The 23,200-nt window shown below is 40.1% G+C and overlaps 1 protein-coding gene across 17 annotated transcripts in view; it reads right to left on the reverse strand.

Annotated features, from left to right (window-relative positions):
* Mllt4 (myeloid/lymphoid or mixed-lineage leukemia; translocated to, 4) overlaps positions 1 to 23,200 on the reverse strand; it is a 103,937-nt gene continuing 80,737 nt past the window's right edge. For 7 of the 17 annotated variants that reach the window (XM_013517343.1, XM_013517334.1, XM_013517335.1 and 4 more), the window contains 8 exons: positions 22,045 to 22,239; positions 21,339 to 21,430; positions 20,804 to 20,989; positions 17,801 to 18,823; positions 9,378 to 9,512; positions 5,957 to 6,464; positions 2,802 to 2,904; positions 1 to 2,037 (listed from right to left, as the gene is read on the reverse strand). In XM_013517343.1, the coding sequence (XP_013372797.1) occupies positions 1,884 to 2,037; positions 2,802 to 2,904; positions 5,957 to 6,464; positions 9,378 to 9,512; positions 17,801 to 18,823; positions 20,804 to 20,989; positions 21,339 to 21,430; positions 22,045 to 22,239 (2,396 nt within the window). In that variant the 3' untranslated portion in view covers positions 1 to 1,883. Of the gene's footprint in view, positions 2,038 to 2,801; positions 2,905 to 5,956; positions 6,465 to 6,930; positions 9,513 to 11,297; positions 15,608 to 17,800; positions 18,824 to 20,803; positions 20,990 to 21,338; positions 21,431 to 22,044; positions 22,240 to 23,200 lie in introns of those variants that run through there. The other 10 variants (XM_013517349.1, XM_013517338.1, XM_013517346.1 and 7 more) reach the window with 8 other exon arrangements.

The following is a 23,200-nucleotide window of genomic DNA, read 5'->3' on the forward strand; positions in this document are numbered from 1 at the left end:
TGATACTCAGCATTGTTTAATGAATGGGTGGAGAGATGGAAACAAGGGAGAGGAAGGCTGATATTACAAATATAAACTTTGTCAGCACTTTTAAAACAATAGCAAATACACTTAAATACACATACAAAGTTTATTAAAAATAGGTTGCAACCGAAATACAGTAGAAATGGCAAACTACAGCAGTTTGGAAGTTTTTCCCATAGTAATTAATGCACATTATGAAAAGCACTTTTACACATATTCACATTTGACTTCATTGTCCAGGGATGGCCAGATCCACTTCCTCATGGGTTTTATAACCACACAGAAATTACATGTACCTGTGTGTCTGCTCTTCTACATATAAACACAATGATCACGTGTGTCTCCTTCTCTAGGGAAAGCGTGAACTCGCCACCCTAAGGCCACCAGTGCTCTTGAGAAACCAGGAGGAGCTTGCTTTTCCTGAGGCAAGCGTGCAAATCCTTCATCAACTTTCAGGACCATTCGGTTCTCTTACAGAGGGAACAGTAAAAGCACACTTTCAAATAAGAACTGTGACAGACATAAAAAATATTTACACTTGCAATTTCAACGATTTATCATACAACTCATATTAAAAGTGGTTTCTAGGGCAGCAAATGCCTCTGTTCTTCATTTGAAAGTGTACGCATTTTCCTGACAACATACTTGTAAGAGAACAATAGGTACAGAAAGATCATCTGGACACTATCAGGCTTCGTCCAACAGGAGATGTGCTTGAAATCACAAAGTAATATACCATTTAACATCACACAATATAAGCAAATTGAGGTTCATCTCCCTAACATCTGCCACATACCCCCAGAAATGACAGGGGCAACTCATAATTCACAAATTAAAATTAAAATTAAATAACTCTAATATATTGTAAAAAAATAGCTTACACTGTCATGAGTTATTCTTGCAATACTTAAATTACAGATGGCATAACTGAATTCCTTGCTTTCCTGACAGAGTATCGATGTAAATTGTTTTTGTAAATTAAAAAATTCTGACTGACAGTAGTGTTTGAGTGTCACCTATGAATCTCCCATTCTTCGCTGATATTGTTGATGCTGGTCACGTGAACACTTCAGCTAAACAGATCTCCTTATAGAGCCCTTGATGTATCTGAAGTATTAGTAAACTTTCTAAAATAATTGTCTTCTTCAATTTCACCAATGATTTATTAGTCTAACAATAACTTGATACATATAAAAAATGAAATACCCTAATATTAAATACCTTAGATTTTCTTCTTTGAGAATTTATAAAATCAAATAGCTAATGTAATCACACATTTAAAATTGATCAGGAGGGCTCACTGTCAGGGAGAGATGGGCTGTGTATACCACGGCCAGCACCTTGGGGCAGGAATGCTCGGTAGTGCAGGAAGAGCAGCCTCCCATGCGCTCTACCACAAACAAGGCTGTGGCTACAAGTGAGCACAGTGGCCTACGTGGTTCAACTGCTCTGTCTGGTAGCCAAAGTGAAACTTTTGAGAAAGAACAGAAATAGAATTACTTAGTCTGCAGTCCTTACAAGGATTACAGGGGAAAAGAGGGGACAGAAAGCACGCTATTATCTCTACTGTCCTCCGCTCTGCCCTCTGTGCCTAAGACTCCAAAAAGAAACTAAACAAATGATATGTCAAATGAGTCAGGTCACTTAACAACCAGACGGCATTCATATTGTACAAATGCCAGTTTCATGGTAAAGTAAAATAAAAATTATTGGAACCACAACATCTCTAAATGGCAACAATTTTAGAAACAGGAATTAGAAATCACTTAGAAATACAACCTCCCCTCTCCTCTTCAGGCTTACATCTGTGCACCCATGCTGAGGGAACCCAGGCAACACAAAGTGGCCTTGGACTGTCCTCACTTTGTGTTTAGCTCATTCTCCAGTTCTGTTAATTTACGAGAAGCTTTCACTTTATCAGATACATCTTGACCTTGTGAAAAGAGGCGTTGGCGCTCTTTGAATGTCAGGTTTTCAGGGGCTCCAGAACTTCCAGGCACATCTGCATCTTGGCTGGGCAAGAGGGAAATGCAAAACATCACTCATCAATATAGAATTAATTTCCTCATAACTAGGTAGATTTGCGTAATGTGCAAGTGACTAAAATTTTCAGTGAGAAAGATTTATTCTTCATTAAATATTGCTATCATGTTTCCTATAATTAAATTAGGACTGTATAGAAATGGGCAAAATGTTCTCCTTACTAAAATGTGAACTTTCCCTAGTCATATCCAATTTTCAAAAACAAGTCAAATTTCAGTAACTATTTTTCACCAATTAAACAAGTTTAACTAAAGGGGTATCTTTTAAAAATATGGCATTGTAATGAATCTTTTAAGTATGTGAGAGGCATCTACAAATATACCTACTATTTACAGAATGGTATTGCTTAGTTCAACTTCTGTTTTAATAGCTGGTGCAATATCACTTCTATTTATTTTTTGTGCACCATCAAGGTTGGCTTTACATGGTTGAGCAAGGATCCTTGGCTATTACCCTTGAATTTTTAACCTTCTCTGTTGGAAATAAACAGCAATATGGCTACTACTAATGTCCTGGCCAGTAAGTCCAGTATCTGTATCACTGTCTAAAACAGAACTATATTAGCAACACAGACTTTAAAAAGCCTATATGCTCACATGACTTTGTATAATGGGAAACATCTGAGCTATGAATGAAGTCTCTGAAATTTCAACTAGCTTCACATGATTTAAAAATGCTGCAAGGTATGAGGACAGCCATCAATCACAGATGTAGCCCAGCACAACCTCAAGTACCTTCTAGCACGAGAGATCTTCTCTGAGATCTTCTCTCTCAGATCTCGAGCAGCATCATGGGAGCCAGTAACTGTCCCAGCAGACCCAGAGTAAGAGTGTGGTCCTTTTCCAAAAGAGAAAAAATACGAGTTAAAGTACTTGATTACCTTCAAAATTGTACTCACTGATAAAGATGCAGTGCCCAAGGAAACATAAGACACCTTCAATTATTGAGTGAATAAGCAAAAAGTTCTTCATATGAAAGATCCACCAATTTGAAAATTTGAATCTCTTAGTGGCCAAAGCAATTTACTCACTATATTCCATAGATGCTAGATCATTGAGCTTTTGCCTTCTATTAAAGTGGCAATGGTAATGGACATATATAAGGCAGCCAAAGTCAGACAAAATAGGCAAACCCACAGAAGATGTACTTAAATGGGGTCAGAAAATTTTTCTGACACTAAGAGAATTTTCTTACAAAATCACTCGGAGCAAATGAAGCTTCAAAGACTATGAAGCAAGCACGTGAATGAAGTTACTCTTTTCAGGATAACTAGTAAGTTTCTTTTTCAAGATAAACGACTACAATTATTAACAATAAAATAAATCTTTTTAAACAAATGAGCTACCAAAACACAAACCAAAACAACCCTTCTCCCCCAAAAACTCCACGTAGGACTCCACACTAGTGCTGCAGACATAAAATTGCTGACAAAATAAGAAACAAAGCTCTCTTAGCAGCAAGGAGGAAGAGTCTGGTGGGTGCCTGGCCGGGCCCAGCTCTGCGGTAGACTGGCTGAACAACCATAGCTGAGTGCAGCCTCTTCTTGTTCTATGTGGTTGTTGAAAATCAAGAGATGATGCAGAGAAAAATTTTCAATGTACCCAAGTATTTGATAATACTATACTAACACTAATATTATTAAAAGTTTAAGATATTAAATCAAAATTCATGTATTTCTATTAAGCTAATATTTAAAAAAAGAAAAAAGTGAAGTCATACTTGAAAAAATCTTTTGCTTATAATATAAACTGGATCAGTAAATGCTCAAAATATTCAGCAAACACTGACAACATTCAATATTGGATTAAACAGGCCACAAAATCATTATGGTACTTTCACACTAAAAACTATTTTTTTAGACAAGTTGCATGAAAATGAATTTTCAAGAAAAATGAATTTTCTTCCATATGAAAAAGCCTGTCCTGCAGAACCCAGGGGATGTAACACAGCACACTGCCTTTGCAGAGCACCCTGCTGGCCATGTGCTCAGGTGTCCAGGTTGCCACAGGGGGAGCCACCTTCAGCAAAGACTCAAAAGACACAGCAGAAAGACTTTCTATGTTAGGGCAATCCACAAGGAGCCTCTATGAAGTTCTTTGCATGGTAGGTTCTTTACAATTTGAATTCCAAACATTTTCTTCATTTCATCTGTTTTTAAAAAACACTGTGTTGTATCTTTTGAGCTTTGTTGAGAATGGTACTTGTTTCTTCCACTGGTAAACATCAATTTTTCAAAATTTCTAGAACTTTTACTCTTCAGTAGAACATCAGAAATTCTCAGCTGACTATACATGAATACTACCAATTGCAAATAATTTCCAAAGAACTTTGGTGATGCATCTTTTTAAAAAAATATGGTGCTATGTTGAAATCTGTATTCATTCCAATTATCTGAATTCTGTTCCTCACACAGGCAGTGGAAGAGATTAAGCACCACATGTAGTAGCTACCAGAGAGCTCAGAAGGGAAAAAGGGCTGAAACGGAGGTGTGGCATAGGGGTGAGATGAGAAGACAAGGCAAAATGCACTGTGTATGTGCTATAGACGTCACAGGAGAGCTTTGAAGAGGCTGGGCAACAGACAAAGGATATAACCTGCTCCTAAGTGGTACTTTAGGTGTGAAAGTAAGCATTAGTGGAATGACCGTGACACTTGTAAAACATATATAATTCAGCCTGTAAAGCTGATACATGACTAACAGCATCTTATTTCAAAATTGTTCTTCCATAATGTCTTTATAATGATCCAAATTCTAGATAACTATAGTAGTTATAGAGAAAACTTATAAAAAGATTTAATTTTGGCTTCAAGAGTGATTTAACTTAAATACTGTATACAGAGTCTTCAAGGCAGATTAAAGCTCTGATTCAGGTGGAAAAATGACAGGATCCTGGAAAGCTCATTTTCCTGTAAGAGGCAACCCTGAACCTGAGAATGGCCACATATTATCTGTATGGAATCATACAGAATTTAGAAGATTCACTTACTCATTAAAACACTACTGTTATAGGATGCTTGGTACCAGAATTCCAATTTCTTTGATGGCAAGGTTAATGGAAATATGGATCTGGATATAACTTAGCTGTATCCTGACAGTGATGTTCAGTGCTGTTGAAAGCTGGCTTGATAAATCTACATGGCAGCAGCTCTACCCTGGAAACAGGTAGGAGGACTCTAGCACTGGGCAGTTTGTGGAGAGGGATTTGCTTCACAGCAGTGGTAGGCCTTTAAGGTGTGGCTGCAGAGCTATGTGTCACTCAGAGTATGAGGTAAGAGGAAGCAGTGAATCCAGTTACGGGGGAGCGGGAGTGGGAGGTGCTTCAGGACCACAAGGGTCTCTGGCCCTCGAAGCCAAACTGTGCTTTTAGCTAGTTCAGCAGACACTTAATTGCCCCACCAAGCCACCATAATAGACATCAATCACTGCAAAGTCCACCTGATGCAGAACCCAAACTTCTACTCATATGCAATAACAGAAACATAAAATATAGTTCTAAAGCTGTGTGTTTAGAGACATTAAAATGTTTGAAAAGTAAGAATTAACCAAAAGTAAGAATTATTTGAAGAGGTAGAAAATGAAAGCCAAGACCAACAGTACTTCAAGTGATTTGGGGATTAATGAAGAGCTGATTGTTGTCAGCTGATCAACAAAATGTAACTTCTGAAAGTATCCAAGAAATCAGAACACTAAGACATCAAGAAAGCACTAGCACACACATCACCATTGGAGGTAGAGAGAGATCACCATGCTGAGAGTGATCAAGGAAGATTTAAATTCCAAAGCAGGTATGATCGCGTTGGACCATATCAGCGGCAAGTGCACAGATTCCAAAGTTTCAATCATCAAGGTAAGATAGGGTTTGATTTGAATTCTATGTTTTACCTCTACCTTTATAGTGGCCAGGATGGTAGAAGCTTGGTTTTTTTGGAGGGGGTGGGGGCTGGCCTGTTTTGTGAGCTGTACTGTTGGCTTTGGTGGTGGGTGGCTGGAATGAGTTGGAGAGAAAGATGCCATCGGAGGCTGGGCGTGGCTGGCAGGGGGGTTGCTGTGGCTTAAGGTTGGCAGGAAGAAGGTCCCCCTGAGACTTTCTTGTGCTAGCATACTTATCCTGACCTGCTAGGCTGCAGTCCTCCTCCTCCTCATTGTATGCAACAAACTTGGCCGTGAACAGCGAGTCTGGGGAGAGGACCTGAGTTTTGAGGTAGGAGGCGTTTCGCTGAGGTGGGGGAGGAGGGGCACTGGACACAGGGGACGGGACTGGGGGCTCGTAGTCCCGTGGAAGTGGAGGTCGGCATAGCCCAGGCTCCTCAGGTTCCAACAACCTGCGCGCAACCTCGTCGTGTTGTCTGCGCCTCTCAGCTTCCAGGCGGTTGTAATACCCTTCTTCCTGTCGCCTCTGCAGGCGGAATAGACAAAAGTGCAAAGGTCAGAGGTTAGAAGGGGAGTGATGGGCCCACCGGGCCTTTATAGGGAATGAAAGGTACACTGATCATCAGGCCCCATCATCACACTGACAACAGTTCCACAGTATGCCACATTTAACTGCCAAAATTAACTGTAACAGAAGTAGGTGAATTCAGAAATATTCTTCTCCTGAGACTTGTAAGTGCACTCATACTATTCCGGATTAATTTCATATGAAACTGCTCAAAAGCATGGAAGAAATCGATTCTGGAGCCCCTTTTGAATTATGCAACTAGACTTGCATTAAGAATCCTCTGAATTCTTTCCTGTCTTCTTCCTCTTTCTCTCTTCTTCTGTTTTGGTAGTATATTAACTTACCTGACACTGCTGTGTTTTATTAGGAAACCATACACTGTAAGTAAAATCACTCGTTTTTCCAAAGGAACAATCTACCAATGTGCTTTCCGTAATTCTTAATTTATATTTCAAATCTTAATAAACTCCCTGATGAACAGAAAACTAGAAAGCCAAGCATTAATAGCAACAGCAACAAGATACTGTATTCAAATATATTTTGACACATACTGTACATTTTTTCTGACATACATCTGCACAAACTACAGTTGACAGTGTTAAAATTCTTTTAACATTAGAAAAGATAACAGCACAGTTTTGTTAAAGATTGACAAGAGTTTCAGAGCGCAAGAAAAAAGCAAATATGAAAAGGGATGAAAGATCACACAGAATAAACTGCCTTGAGTAAATGTTTAACGCTACAAAATGGAGTACGGTAAATTTTAAACTCATTTAACCAAAGGGGACTAATTTTAGGACCTTGCTGTTACTAAGATCAGTTTTTTTAGGCCCTATTTTGGCTTTAATGCTGCATTTTTTTCCTATGCCTTCTACAGCCACACACATGCACAGTGAACGCATAATGGTCCCCCTTCGCCTTCTCAGACAGAAAATGAGAAGAGTAAGTGCCAGCCCAATCTGTACCCCAGACCCCATTTCTTTCTTTATCTTCTTGCTCTGTGTTGGGAAATCCTGAAGGAAAGACATTTTTAAAAAATCTTGTTTGTCTGCACAAAATATTCTTTTGATTTAGGCAATCAAACTAGAATGACTTCTGTGGCTTTAAACAGCACAGTCAAGAGTCTTGCAATCACACAAGGAACAGTTGCTTGGTAACACTGTAAGAAGAGACCGAAGTCCTCTCCAGTAAGCCAAGAGCAGATACAATTACATGACCAAGGAGACTTTACCCAGAAAATGAACACATATTTTTCCATAACAATGCAAATCCATGAATTCTGGACATTTTGTATTAAAAATAGACCTTTCAGCTTCTTTTTACAGTGACCATTTAGTTATAGAAGCAGTTACTAAAACACAAGTATATTTGACAACATGAGTTTTAAGAATGTATGTTGAAAAATGAACCCAAGAGTTTCTTACACAGAAAACACAGCCTGGTCTGTCTTTCAATGTGCATGGCTCTGAGATGATGCCCAGGCTGTCCCACCAAGGCTTGAGCAAGGCCAGGAGTGGCCCTAACTATAGCCATGAGCACCAGGCAGGATTGGGGCAGCCAGGCAGGCACTGACCCGGAGAAGGCATCCTTCCCACACTCAGAGGGGCTTTCAGGGAACAGTGAAACACCACCACCAACCACCATAAACTTCAAGACCAAGTGGCTTAAATCCTGGAAATTGATTTCCTGGAAAGATCATCACTTCTTACATTACACAAGTAAAAGACTCAGGGTAAGCTACCCTCAAAGCACAAACTCAATGGGTGACCTTCTTAAAACTGCTCAGTTATAGCAGGAGCAGCAGGACACACCTGCAGGAGGACTAAGGTGCACAGCACACCAAAATCAGCTTCTGGTGCAAGTATGCGTCCTCACAGTATCCATTCTGCTTTCCTGTAAGGAGCCACACCACATCTACCAATCTTACTCTGAGATTGTCCTGTAGCCGAATCAATTCCATCACTACAAAGTTTCTTAAGTTTTGGGCTTTTATTTTGTGGGGGCGGGTTCTATTAACAGAGTTCACTAGACTATCAAGGAAAGAATTATTAATAACTAAACTTCTCCCTGTCAGATATTTTGACAGTCAAAGCTTCTACCTTCATGGAAGGGAAGTAACCAAGAATAGCTTCTCTCAAGCCACATCACAACAAGCACCTGCTGGAGACAAGTGGAGTCTGCCCAGGCTCACAACACAGTCTCCTACCCAGGGAGAAGCCCCAGCCAGAACACACAGACTCAGAAGAGTTTCCAGCTCTCAGAATGTCAAAATCAGCTGTCGTTTTAAAATTCAACTAAAGAATCCTTGAATTAAATAAAATATACATGGAAATAAGTAACTTAAAATACTTATCAGAGTACGTACTGACTTGTCCTTGTATACTGTTTATATAAGCCACCTGTGCTCTTAACCACTGATCAGAATCCAGTAAATTTTTAGTGAATGACCTATTTGAAATGGTTATAAAGTTAACAGACTGTCTTACTATGTTATTACCTCTCACAGTTCACACTCAATCCAAATGATAACTGAACAAGTGTCAGCTTCACAAAATGAGCTGGACCCTGTCCAGTAAGGATCAGAGCCCCACGCAAATGGACCTTTTGTCCAGAGGCTGCTATGCAGACCTAGGAGTTCAGGAGTTTGAGGGAGACCAGCTCAGAAGGCAAGGGAGTCTGGAGACAGTCCAGAAGAGAGGTAGGCGGGCCAGACAGGGTTAGAGTTTTTGGTCCAGTAACAAAAGCTGGGGGTCCGGCCCTGCTCTGTTTTGTGCATCTTAGATACACATTTTCTAGCCCCCTTTGCCCCAGCCAATCAATAATGTTCAGGCTAATTTGGTAAAATTCTAGTTGCCCTTAGAGGACCATAACCTTTTCTTCAGCATCTCGCTTCACTCTCTCGTCCTCCTGACGCCGACGCTCTTCCTCTTGTCTTGCTCGATCTTCTGTTTCCCGCTTGCGCATCTCTTCCAACTGCTGCTGGCGCCTGCGCTCCTCATCCTGCAACTAACAATAAGTGGACTTTAACTTTCAGTCAGCAAGCCCACCGGCACAAGACATCAAAAGCATCTACAAAGACGACTAGACACACACAGACACACACACACACACACACACACACACACACAACACACAACACACAGAGAAAGTTAAATAGAAAATGCCAGGTTAAATCACTGTTGGAAAATGATACAATTTACATATTTAATAGTTCTATAACTTCAAAATAAATTACCTAAAACTTCATCTCCATAGTCCCAGATTTATTTTCCATTAATCGTGGCTCAAAGAAGCAAGTTATCATGTATGTTCATGCACTGAACATAATTTTTTCATTAGAATAAATGTTAGCCACCTCCTATAAATTCACAGACTTGTGTAACAGATTGCCCTCACTTTATCAAACTTCAGAAGGCTCAACCACTGTAGAGATCAGGAAGGTCCCCCACTCATAGGATATAGGTAAGACCTAATTTCTGCTGAGAGTCACTCCAAGCACTGCACCTTCTCCTGGAGAATGAGGATTTAGTGCTCATTCTCCTCTTTAACGTTAACTATATCCAGACTGCATCACGGACTTCAAGAATTCCTTCCCTTCCTGGGACAGCCCTAAATTTGCAGTCAGAGTCTAAACCTGAGGTTTGGAAGAACATCATTCTGGCTCACTTCTGTCTACTACTTCAAGTGCATGGCAACTACTGCCATCCCTTCTGCTCCCTTAGAGTATACTCTGTTTTAGGTGATGACTAATTAAAAAGTTATGCTGGTTCAAAATTCAGCTGACTGTTTTTCTACATCTAGTCATTGAATTCTTTTTAACAACACAGAAAATACCTTTCCTTCATACTATTTAAATACTTTAGGTTATCTTCAAATACCCCCATGTACAGACGAACCTTACTTGTTTTTTTAACTCCTTTCTTTTCCTGGTCACATTTCTTTAGGCACTGCAAGTTAAAAATACCTTGTCTAAGACTTCTGGATTATTAAACAGGACAGAAGTAAGACCCTCCCCCCCTTTTTATCATGGTGTATGGCTATTTCTGCGTGGTAGCCTGAGACAGCAGCAACTGACATCTCTGCATCCTTAGATATTTTTCACCAGGTATCTACCTGGACTATCGAATACCCACAGCTACACTACGACACCATTAAGAGGTAATGACTCAAAATCTCCAAACTTAAAATGGCAATCAAAGCCATCTGGTTCCTTCTCTAACCACTTCAAAGATTCCTTACGTAAAACTCCTATAAGATGCATTTCAATTTTAATAGAACCCAAAATGCCCACTTCTAGATTTAATGTGTTTGTTTTTTGTTGTTGAAACAACTCTCTTCCTTGATGTTTGTGGAATAAAATGCTGAACACAAAATGGGATCACAGTGAGGATTATCTTTTACTTTTTGAAATTTTTACAGAACACCCAACTCAAAGTCTGTTAAACCCTTTAACAATCCTTTTCCTCTATAAACGTTTTGGCTTATGCTCCTTCCCATGAAAAATGTACCCCTCAGCCCAAACTTAAGGCTAAAAAATGAAGAAATCCTTTACCCTACAACATTTATTACTATAGGCCATTGGTACCCTAAGACTTGGGCTTAGAGCCCAGCCTGCAAGGGACCAGCTGTTTATCCAAGAGAAAGATGCCCAAATTTAGAGTCAGATTTCATTAGAAAGCAAAGTCTTCTCTCACAGTGAATGTACTGAGTGATGGGGAGCATGAGCAATGCTTGGTCTTTCCCTTAGAATAGCCCACATAATTTTTTTTTTAAACTTAAGGACAACGACAGTTTTCTCAGAACTTACAAGATCTAGAGCTCAGCTGCTGAAATAGCCCAGTGGCAGATAAACAGAGTAACTCTCAAATAGTATAGAAGGCTTGAGGAAGTCCAGGACATACACAAAGCTGCTTTAGGGCAACTCTGATCTTGCAGCAGTGGGGGACTTTATATTCTACTCCACAATGTATACCTATGGGTCCTAACTCCTTCAGCAGTACTGCCCTCTGGGGAGAGATGTGTCCACCCTGGGCAGATTCATCTCCTTCCAGGGGTGCGTTGCTTGGTCCCAAAAGGCCACACAGAGTACTTCGTACCAATGCACTCTGGAGGTCAGATTTCCAATTTGGCTTCCTATCAATTCTTGATTGCAATGTCTATACAGTTTTTTTTGTTTTGTTTTGTTTTTTTTCCCTTCTAGTACCAGGAATTGAACTCACGACCTTGTTCTTGCCAGGCAGGCACTGTGCCGCTGAACTAAATCCCCAGCCTCACAGCTTTTGATTCAAACCTTTCTCTACTTGGAACACTCAAGATGGTTATACCTGATACCTACCACCCTACCTAAAGTCCAGGCAAAAGCACGACATACGAGGGGAGCTCCAGTTTGAGTTTTCAAGTAAGCAGGCAGGACTGCAATTTGAAAACCTCTTATTGGCATTACCCTAAGATGGAAGAACCTCTCCGTGAATTCTCATGTTATCCTAGTCAGCAGATGACCCACTGAAATGTGGAAGAAGGCAAAGTTGAAAGAGCCACTGAGATTGCCAGGCCCTATAACTATCTAGTTGACTGATGGGTTCCAGCAATACCACTTTATAAAAAGGAGGTACTTTTGCATAAAAGCAAAAGTACTTAATATGAGGCAGGAAACTGGTTGGAACACTGACTTATAACCAGTCCAATCCTTGTGATAAGAGAGTAAGACCCAAGTATTAGGTTTGGCACTTACATTCACCCACATAACAGTTCTGCTATGGAGAAATGAGAGCAATGTGAGTAATTATTTGGCATCTTAGAGTACTAAAGTGACCCAGAGTGTCAACTTAGAATGACATCCTATAATTTGGTAGAAGGACCTGGGGCCGCCCTTGAAACCTTAAGCCAAGTAAAAATTTAGCTTGGGTCAGCAGCTACCTGCCCCAGGGCCTAACTGAATAGGCTATAAAAGCTAGAGACAGGGGTTCTGGGGTGCAGCTCATTGGTAGAACACTTGCCTAACATGTGCCTGGCTCTGGGTTTGAACCTTAGCATGGTGGGGAAAAGTAAGAGATAAGCTCTAGGGACAAGAGTACCATGACTATAGAACATATGGGTCCACACACACTCCAGAGATTTCCTGGAGACAGATCTGCCCATGAAATCTAAGAAAAAGGACAATTAAAACTAGACTAGGGGCTGGGGATTTAGCTTAGCAGCATAGTGCGTGCCTGGCAAGTGCAAAGTCGTGAGTTCCATTCCCGGTACCAGAAGAAAAACAAAAAAACAAAACAAACAAAAGACTAGACTAATGTGCTGGCCTTGTGGATGCTTCCCCCAGCAGGAGATATTTGGATGAATAGGCTCATGTATCATCTTAGTAATTAAAAACAGAAGACTCTAATGACAGTTTTATTCTTGGACAACCATGAAGTCGACACACTTTCAGGAGCTTATGGGCTAGTTCAGGACCGTATTCCACTCCCTCAGTACTAGTGACTTTCAACATACCAGAACTGCTCCAGAAACATAGATAAAGGTCACTGCTCCCATGGAGGTGTGTGCTATCCAGAAGAGACAAATACACATCACGACAAGTCACATATGGGAGGGAATAAGAGGACAGTAAACGCTCAGGAAACAACCAGAGTATGAGAAGGATAATCAGGAGCTGAGGGAGGAGGGACATAAGTTACAGTGTCAAGCAGCACAAAAAGGGTACCCTCTCATTCAGATGGTGGCATCTCAGTAAGACTGGATGGTGCTGACGGAGGAAGCACTGCCAATTTCAGGGAAGGGCAATGACTTACAGGTAGGAGCTGGCCTGGCATGCTGGAGAGTAGCACAGACAGGGCCTGTATACACCAATAGTATCCGTAGGCCTGGGAAAACTTGGAATATCTACGTAGGTGAAGGAGCCTAACTCAGGAGGGCTATAGAGAGCTTCCTCCTGGGGTCACTGTAGTTGCTATGTCACAAATGCCTGTCAAGGAATCAGGGTTAGAACTGAGGGATCTAGCCACACTCCTGTAGTGACCAGGCAGGAAAGGATAGCAGGAGACTAGGGGAATGTAGGAGTATCCGATTCTGAGAAAGAGAAGGCAGTGGTTTTTGAATAGAGAGAAAAGGTATTATGGAAGACTGTCAGGTTTTTTGATGAAGCAATGGAAGTGTCCATTGGAACAGGAAGGTGAGGGCAGAGGGCTGCAGTCTGAGGACATGGGGAAGAAAAAGTATTCCATTCTGAACAGGCTGAACTTGAAAAGTTGTACCTGACCCCACAAGATGGTATACAGGTCAGTGGGTCTTCTGAATATTTAGGGCGCAAGAAGTTAGACTAGACGTATGAATGAGTCTCATTAGCATCATTATAATTCTGAAGTTGCAAGTTTGAGATGAGCAACCAAAGACAAGAGTCAGCCCTGGACTGACTGGGGTGGCAGGCTACATAGAGAGAAGAGCAAGAAAAGAGCAGGAACTGGCCTAGGCAGCCTTCCAGTCCTACGGATCTTGGCTGCTCCCAACAGGAACATGACCTGCCTCACTGACACGAGTCACCCCAAATCAGTGACAGCAAACCTTTTAGAGATTTCAGTGATACAAACAGCCTGCTGCAGTATGTGTGCGACAGCTTTGCCACCACTGCCCTAAATCCTGAGACATGCTGAGAATCTTCAGGTTGCAGGATAGCACCGCTCCCCACAGAACCACAGACTTGCCATTACAACTGATCCTTCAGGAAGGAGGCTCCCAGGGCAACCTTCTGATCCTGACATGGTAAGAATTCTATAGATAATGGTATGGTTATTAATAATATTAACACTTACTGAGGAATTGGGCTAAGAAATGCTCTTAGGTGTGGTATTTAAGATTGGTGTGTAATACTCAAAATACTCATTCTCTGAAATAAAAATCAGGCCTCTTTCTATAAAATGAAAAATCTCAGTGTGACTGTTATTCTTAAATACTGTTGTACCTATGTTATACATGTCTTCATGGAATAAAAAATTCGGACAAAAGTCAGTTCGTATCTTAGTGCACTGGGTCAGAGTGCTTGTCACAGAGTGGATTCTGACACATAGTGGATTGTTAAATGAGTATCTTATACTAGAAACAGTTCTGATCAGTGTTTTCCACTTACATCTTTTGATACCTTCATATACAAAGTGGGGAGAAAAATCTACAATTTTTACTATCTTTCTTTCATGTAAAACAAAACAAAGAAATGTGGAGCGCAGGATATATGCCTTTTGATCACCAAGAAGGGAGATGTTTATAAGAAAAGTTTCTCTTTGGACGCCATTGTCCTCATGCTATTTAAATTGAAACTATTACCTAGTAAAAAGGCCATTAAAGCAAACCTTGATTCTGAGATATTTTTACTGATACTGGCTTTCTATCACTGAGAAGCTGATCCAAAATAGGTACTTACTTAATATAAATATATTCGAATACAACTGTCCAGCAGGTGACATAGACATAAGGAAAAAGAGCACTAAATGAGCAACCAAAAATTTCCCCAAAGTTGATAATAAACACATTGAACTCATAACAGAGTTTGACCTCAACTACTTTTTAGCAGACTATAAACTGGGATGGCTGATAAACCACACAAAAATCTAACATGATATTAATAATGGAAACACAGAACACATGTTCACTGGAAAGCTTACTCTACCAATAGCTTTAAAACTGGCAACAATGTTAACATTTCACTTGGGTTTATAACCATTGAATATTTAAGATCGATTTCTAATATAAAAGAATGAAACATTACTTATGGCAAGTTATTTCATTTGCTTATGTACTTATGACTACATAAGAATACACAGAATTAAATTATGACTAAAACTGAGAAAAGTTTGAAACCATAAACAAACAGTAACACTTAAAATTAACAGAGAAAAGTAAAGAGAAACTAAATCTAGTAACATTCAAGGCATGCTTGTAGATAGTGACAGGGCTAGTCTCCTGATCTAGGAGACCCTAGGAGAACTGATCTACTGAGAACATAAAACAGCCACCACCAAAAGAGAAAAGAAAATCAAGACAGGAAAAGTACCAAAGGGAAAGAAACAAGAACATACCAAATCTAGAACAGAGATTGCTGGCATAGCAGTCTGCTGCAGGTAATAGAGAAGAAAAAAAAAAGAAAGAAAGAAAGATGAAGCGTGAAAAAAAAAAGTTAGGTTTAGACCTGTATTCTGCCATCAGCATACTCTGTTTCTATCTTGTTTTGGACAACTCTCTGAAAAACCTAAAGAACTACAGGTTAACTTCTAGTATTCAGAAATACAAAAATTTTCACATGGTATTAAATACTTGGATTTTGTCTTTAAGATTCATAGAAACTAAAACCCTAAGTTTAGATAAGGATAATCTCTTTAGGCTAAGATATTAACCTTAACATACTTTATCAACATAGAAGGCTTTGAAATCCTGTGTTTTAATTATTTAGAAAAACTGACAGCCCTTCAATATAAATTTCATCTTGTAAGTATAGTTATAGAAATATATACAACACAGTTGCTAATTTCTTCCTTTTACTGGAATATAGCTGTACCAGTAAGAACTGCTATTATTTACCCATTTGCTAATAAAACTATTGGATACTCAGAGTATGATCTATAGTAAATATAAAGCCATAGTTTCATTGTGTCTGGGGTATGGACAATACAGGATCATGAATATACTTTGCTGTGGGGTGAGTCCAGGTCACAGTATCTATTGGTGACTCTGGTCAGAGTAGAGTAGAAGGCATCAGCACCAGCAAGGCCAGACAACCACATACATAACAGTGCCACTGAATTCTGGTCATGCAGTAAATGAAGGCTAGCCAAAGAATCCTCATAGTAATACTTGCTGCTTATAAAATAGTTCCTCTTTAAAAAATAACAACAAAAAGAACAACAAAAAAGGTTAAAAAAAAAAACCCTAAAGAAACCCAAAAAACAACCCAACCCCCTCAAAAAACAAAACAAAACAAAACAAAACTCCAAAACCAGAACACTTCTTCTGGTAAATAAATATAGTCATTATTAAATAAGTCTTATTACCGATGACTTACAAATATACTAATAAAACAATGTAACAGTTAAAATTACAAGTTAGATTCTGGTTTCACTTAACAAAAAGGATATCGAGCTGAATTTTGAGGAAAATCATGAACATAGATCGGGGACAAATACTTATATATTCAGAAGTAGATGTAACAGAACTTTTCAGGAAAAATTCACAGAGCAAACTGAAAATGGATCCCACTACTAGGCTCCGTGTACTCACTAAAAATTACCTAAACCTGAATTTTATCTTGAGGAAGATGAATTAAAATATCAGACCTAGCAGCTATTGTTTTAGTTAAAACACAGTATTAAAAAGCAGCTGAAACTAGAAGCAAAACTCAAATAACAAAAAAGAACATACTTGGCTATCTTTTCTTGGAATACTGCATTGTACAGATTAAGAAAAAAAGTGTAACTAAAATGCATTAACATGTCATGGTCAACAACCTTTCTAATGCCCAAATTAATAACAATAATGCCCTTCTGATACCAATTCCCTTGAAAAGGTATCAAAGAATCAAACTTTCATCTAAAATTTGGCATTTTAATAATTGATTGCAATAAACTAAATTTTAGTTTAAGTAATTTGAAACAAAACAAGTTATTTTTATAACATGGAGATATATGAACAAGGCAGTTTTTAGTTGAAACTTTTTACTCTGTAAGTAAGTATCTAATTCATCAACAATATAATCCCTAATAATATTTTATTTCTGGTAATGACTTTAAATTTGATGTCCTGAATGGCTTCATTTGTTCACAATCAAGATCAGGGCCATGAGCCACCTGTCATGTGTTTTGGTGTAGCTTTGTGGGCACCAGCCAGTTACTGTTTGCATGACATCTGCGGGTGCTTTGCATCCTCATAGCAGAGCTGAGTGGCTGTCAGTCTACATATAACTAAACCTCTGGAGTTTACCATTTGACCCTATATGAAAAGACATCAATTCCTGATGGGGATTAGTGGTCATTAACAAGTACCCTTTTTCTCAACTAAATGGTTAATAAGGAGGATACTTTTGATACTAATTAAAAATAAAGCTTCATTTGAATTGTATCTAATTCTGGCAAAGGACGCATCTCAAAGAATTCCAGCCCTATAACCCTGGCTCATTTCTATAGGACATCAGCCAACAGTAGTACCTATAGTAAACAGGATATGCCTAGGGGCCTTTTTAGTCCTTCCTCAAGATCACAGGTTTAGCTGTCTCCGTAACAAACACACAAGTTAAAATAGAGAGCACAGATACGCACAACCAAGTCATTTTTCCCCTTTACCCTGGCTCTTCGCTCAGCCTCGAGACGCTGCATGATTAGCATGGTGTCCATGTCATCATCCTCCTCTTCCTCATCATCCTCATCCTTCTGCTTGGATTCCTGAAGTCTCTTCTGGAACTGCCACTCCAGCATGAGTTTCCGCAGGCGGTCGTTCTCCTCTGCGGTGCGGTCGGACTTGCTTTGCAGCTCATGGATCTCCTTGCTTAGCATGTCCACGATGTGCATCTGCTGCTGCTTCTCCAGCTTTTCCCTGGCATCTCGCTTCCATGGGTCTGGAGACAGGCTGTCACCTGAGGAGAGCTCCTCTTTGCTAATTGTGATGTACTGCAAATCTCTGCGTTCGATAGTGCGGGGCTGCTGTTGGGGTTGCAGCTCCCGAATGACCGTTTCCTGGGGCCTCTGGAGTGTGGAAGGCTTTTCGGGCTTTGCCTGCTGTGCAGCCAGGGGTGAGTAGGGAGCCGGGTTCAGGGACTGTGTGCGCATCTGCCCCAGCTTCCTCTCCTGTTCCCTGCGCTTCCTCTCCCGCTCCTCCTCTAGGCGGGCCTTCTCCTTCTCATACCACCGCTGATGCTCTTCTCTCTTCTTCCGCTCTGCAGCAGCCGCCTGAATAGACTGGGGTCCCACCTGGTTGGCAGGAGCGGGTGGAAGAGGCAAATCCATGGGAATCCCATCAAAATCACTGGCATAGTGGACAGGAGGTGGAGGTGGTGGCGGAGGCAGGTCTGTTCGAATGGGTTGGGAGATGGCCACTGGTGTGGGTGGTACCACAGCAGGGGTTTTCCAGCGGCCAGGACCACTTTTGGTCAGAGTAGAGGCAGGGGTGACTGACTTGGAGGAATGGTTCAGGTGCTCTTGGCTAGAGGTGCTAGATTCTACTGAGGAGCTCTGATTTATCCACATATCGCTGTCAGACTTCCGATCCATGACTGGCTCCATTCGAGGCCGCTCAAGTTGGTAAGCTTTGTCTTCCCGGAGCTCTTCTTGGGAACGGGTAACACGCTGGGTAACAAAAAAAGAACTGTTAAAACTTTAGTCCTACACACACAAAAAAAAAGACAGCATAAAAAAATTCACATACTCCTTTTCAGAGTGAATGGACCACAACAACTGTTGGATGTTTACTGACTAAAAATGCAGACTGCCCTATGAATCACTGGCAAAGTGTGACTGCAGTGAACTCAGCTGTGAAAAAAGAAGGAAAAGCCAGGCTTTCTCTCTGCAGCACTGGAAAAAACAGACCACAGGGCTGCTCAGGCACATCAACGCCACCTCCTCCCCTGGTTCCAAGGGCAGATGTGAGGGCCCCAGGAAGGACCCGCCACACAGCTGACTGCTGAGAATGGATGAAGCACATGTAGGGCAACCACAACTACTTTCCTGCAATGAAATTCTATTTATTACTAAGACTAATTATTCAGTCTTAGCCATTTCATCTATCCATGGATCCATTTCTGAGTGAGTCCTAAAGCTTAGGACTGGCTTTTTTAGCTCTTTGATGGAGTCATGCTCCAAGGACAAGTCCTATTCATCCAAGATGCATCTGCTCCAATTGTAAAGATGTAAAAAAGACAGGTATAAAATTCAATGGGTAGAATGTGTGCATGAAACAGAGTGAAATAAATAAGCTTTTTGCAGACAACACAAAAGATGAAATATCACTTTAGAAAACAATAGCCTAACAGAAAAATAGAACATTTTGGAACATTTACTCCCAAAATTTAGTGGCAACTTTACAAACAGAAAAATAGCTTCTTCATTATTGGCTACATAATTTACAGATTACCAAAAAAAGTATTAAATGACATGAAATCTGTAGAGCAAAGCCTCTGCATTTGCCCTGGCCCAGGTGCAAAATGTCTAACTCTGTACCTGTGGCCTGGCATCTTCCCCTACTTTCTACCAGAGTGTGTATGGTACCCTGACAGGGTGGAGAAGGTACCAGCACTCACAGGACCAGGATGCTACAGATCATCAGGCCCACCTAGCAAAGGCATGACGGACCAACTACAGGACCACTGTCTGTCTTCAGAACATACTCTTCTCACCTCAGTGCACACTGCTCCCTGGAATTACGACCTTCTCTCTCCTCTCTGCCTATCTGCTCTTCTCTCCCTTTGCGGCTTAGCTCAATTCCAAAGTCTTTTTTGGCACTCTACTGGGAGAATAATTATCTTCCAAATTCCCACATGTACTATCCAGGGTACACATTATTTACTCTAGACCAGAGGTGGTGAATCTATGGCATACATGCCATAGCAGGCTGCCTGTATCATTGAAAGCTCTAAAGATCTGCCATCATTTGTAAGTATACATTTAATTTCTTTTTTTTTCAGTCAAGTATGATAAGCTTAAGTACTGGGACTTACAGCACCTTCTCCACAGCCCTTCCAGCTAGTTCCACTTGCCTTGAGAGCCTCAGTCCTGCCACCTCCCTCACCCCACCTGGGTTCTTGATCAACTGTATGTCTCCATGCCTTTTCTCTCTGTCCTGAATGCTCATCCATGCAGGTGGCTGTGATGGAATTGAGACCTTTCAGGTTCTACTGAGACCAGGGCCTTGGAAGTCCATGCCTGACAGGACATGCATGATAGCTCTTCAGTAGCACAGACCACATCATATGTATTTGACCCACTTCTCCAGGCCCACTTAGCAAGGACAGAAGCAAAATATACACTGTATCATAGGTCCTTATTTCTCAATCCTGGAAGCAGTGAGACTTGCACTGAGAGTTGTAATTGAGACATTACACCACTAACATTTCATTAATCAAATATTAAACACATCCCTGTCCACTGCATCTTGCATTCTATCCTACTCCCTTCTCTCAGAGTTAACCATAAAGCCATGAAAAAAGACAACTCGCTCTTCCACAGAAAATATCAATTGTAACTAAAATCTTTCAAACTTCATCATGCCAAAGTGATCTACTCTATTGCTTTAAAGAATGAGGGAAATTTGTGAAACCCCTTATGTCTAACCTGAATTGTAATATTGGAATGATTACTATCTGTGTGCATATGTGGCTTATCCTCATAATTTGGCCACTGGTTCTGGGGAGGAGCCATCCGATCCTGGGATTTGGAAGCTGGGAAGGTAAAATACTCTCTGGTGTATGTCTGAGTGGGGATGGGGTAGGCTTCAGGTCTGGGTGGAGGGGTCTGCTCCTGTAAAATGTAAAGAACAAAGAAAAGTAAGTTGTTTACAATTATATAGTAGATTAATTTCTGGTATGTTTTAAAATCCAAAAATCAGCATAAATGCTAAATACTGAGTTAAAATGAAGTGCTTGATTCTACACTATGAATAATGAACATTTTATTTTGCCTATATTTATTAATTTAAAACTAATTTACCAAATTAGTATATTAAAAAATCAAAATAGTAAATACTGTAAAAATACAGGAATTATCAGTGATAACTTGTTCAGTAAGAATCATGTTAGACAACTCAGACATTCCAAGGGAAATCTCAGTATAATAGTGTGGTAAAAGCCCCACAGCTTATCGCTCAGACCTCAGTGCAGAGATTCCCAGTGGAGACAGATGTTATCTTCGCTGTTGTTCCAGAGGCATACGTGCTTTTCCCTCCAGGACTAGGAGGCTGATCTGTTGTAAACAAGGGGAAAAAAGTTTCGTATTAAACAAACAAGCTAGTATAGCATAAAATGTCTTTAAAGGCAGCCATTACGTCTTGTGCATCATCACACGGTGTTAATGGTGCCCAGCACTGACACAACACAAAACTGTAAGAAGTTGGGTCCCGTCACATCATCACTCTCCCTCATGCCATCAGAACCCAGAGCCAGAGCTTTTCTCAAGACCAGGTACTGGCCAATGCTTTTGTTAAGGGCCTAGAAAAATAAATTCTTCAGGCTTGGCAAGTCTTGTGTCTCTGTTGCACATCCTTCCATTATTTCTCTTTTTGTTGACCCCTTTAAATAAGTGTAAAAACCACTTTAGCTTCTTTGGTAATTTGCCAATCTTTCCAAAGACATTAACAATGTATTTTTGTCTATAGCAGCAATTGAATCAAAGGATTTTTAACTTTGTTTTCCTGTTAGAAGAATGCTAATTACTGTATCCATCATGAAAACTCTCTTCTAGTTAGCCAGTATGTGCAGACAGTAACTTTCCTTTAGTCACTAACAAAGCATAATGTGACCCTTCACTTCTCACTGTGGCCACACAAGCACTTAAAAAGAGGAACAGCTGCATCTTACTTGCCACATTGGGGCTGGAACGGTGGTCAGCCCGGTTCTTCATCAGTCTGTCATCACCAGGCAATTTCTTTGGTTCACTATACTCTGCCCAAGGCAGCTGAGGACTCTCTGGAGAGCCATTTTGAGCTGAATTATTATACAGTTCAAAGCCTTCGCTCTTTGGTCGGGGTTTACCTGAGCCACGACGATCTGAAACTGAAAACAAAGCATATTTAATACCTCTTCTTTTCACTGGTCTGAAGATATTATTTATTTAAGCACCTTGATTAGGTTTAAAAGGAAAATGAATCATTACGTTTAAAAGGAAAATGAATCTAAAAATTTTCATTTCATAAAACATTTCTTAGCATATGAAATAAATTTTCACATAAGGCAGATTTTTTGTTATAGAATCTTTAAAAAGCTATCAATTATCTTAATATACAAAACACTTATCTGGTTATTTACAAGAAAAATACACTTTCAAAGCTTATTTTTCTCATCAACTGGTTTACCTATTTTAATAATAATGATGTTTAAAGTCACCTCTAAAAATGTTACCTAAAAGATAAAGCTACTCTCATTTCTTAATATATATTAACATTTTCATCATTCAGAATTGTCATAATGACAGCCGCTAGTTGATGTGACCACCAGCTTCTGACTACTTTCAGTCCTCTTGCTGACTCTAATTTATTACGCACGCTGGGTGGTATGTGTGCTGGAGCTGGAACCCAGATGCTATGTACTTGAGGGGAGTATGCCACCACCAAGCTACACACACCAAGCTACACACTGTTATATACTCGTAATAGCTTTCCTCTTTAGTTTCTAACTCATGTTCTAGTTTGCCTATGTTAACTTTTACGTTATTAAAAAGTAAAAAACATGCTGAATCAAAGACTCTAATACAACAAAAGGTTTTGCCAAGATTCCTTTTCTGTTTGCTTTAGAGTAAGCAGATGGTCCAGGCTAGCAGAAACCTTTGATATTGCTGCTGCTTGTTACTATCAGCTACAGACTTAAGATTCTCAGCTGTGAAGTCCTCAGAATTTTCTTGCATGGAGAAGAGGGCTCTATCAACTATTTATCAAGGTACTTCACAGGCTATGTACACAATAAAGAAAGTGCATCATTAAGACTGACCAAGAAGGTATATGGTGACTTAAGAATATGA

Source organism: Chinchilla lanigera, unplaced genomic scaffold, assembly GCF_000276665.1.
Source record: "Chinchilla lanigera isolate Chin_1 unplaced genomic scaffold, ChiLan1.0 scaffold00038, whole genome shotgun sequence".
NCBI lineage: Eukaryota > Metazoa > Chordata > Mammalia > Rodentia > Chinchillidae > Chinchilla > Chinchilla lanigera.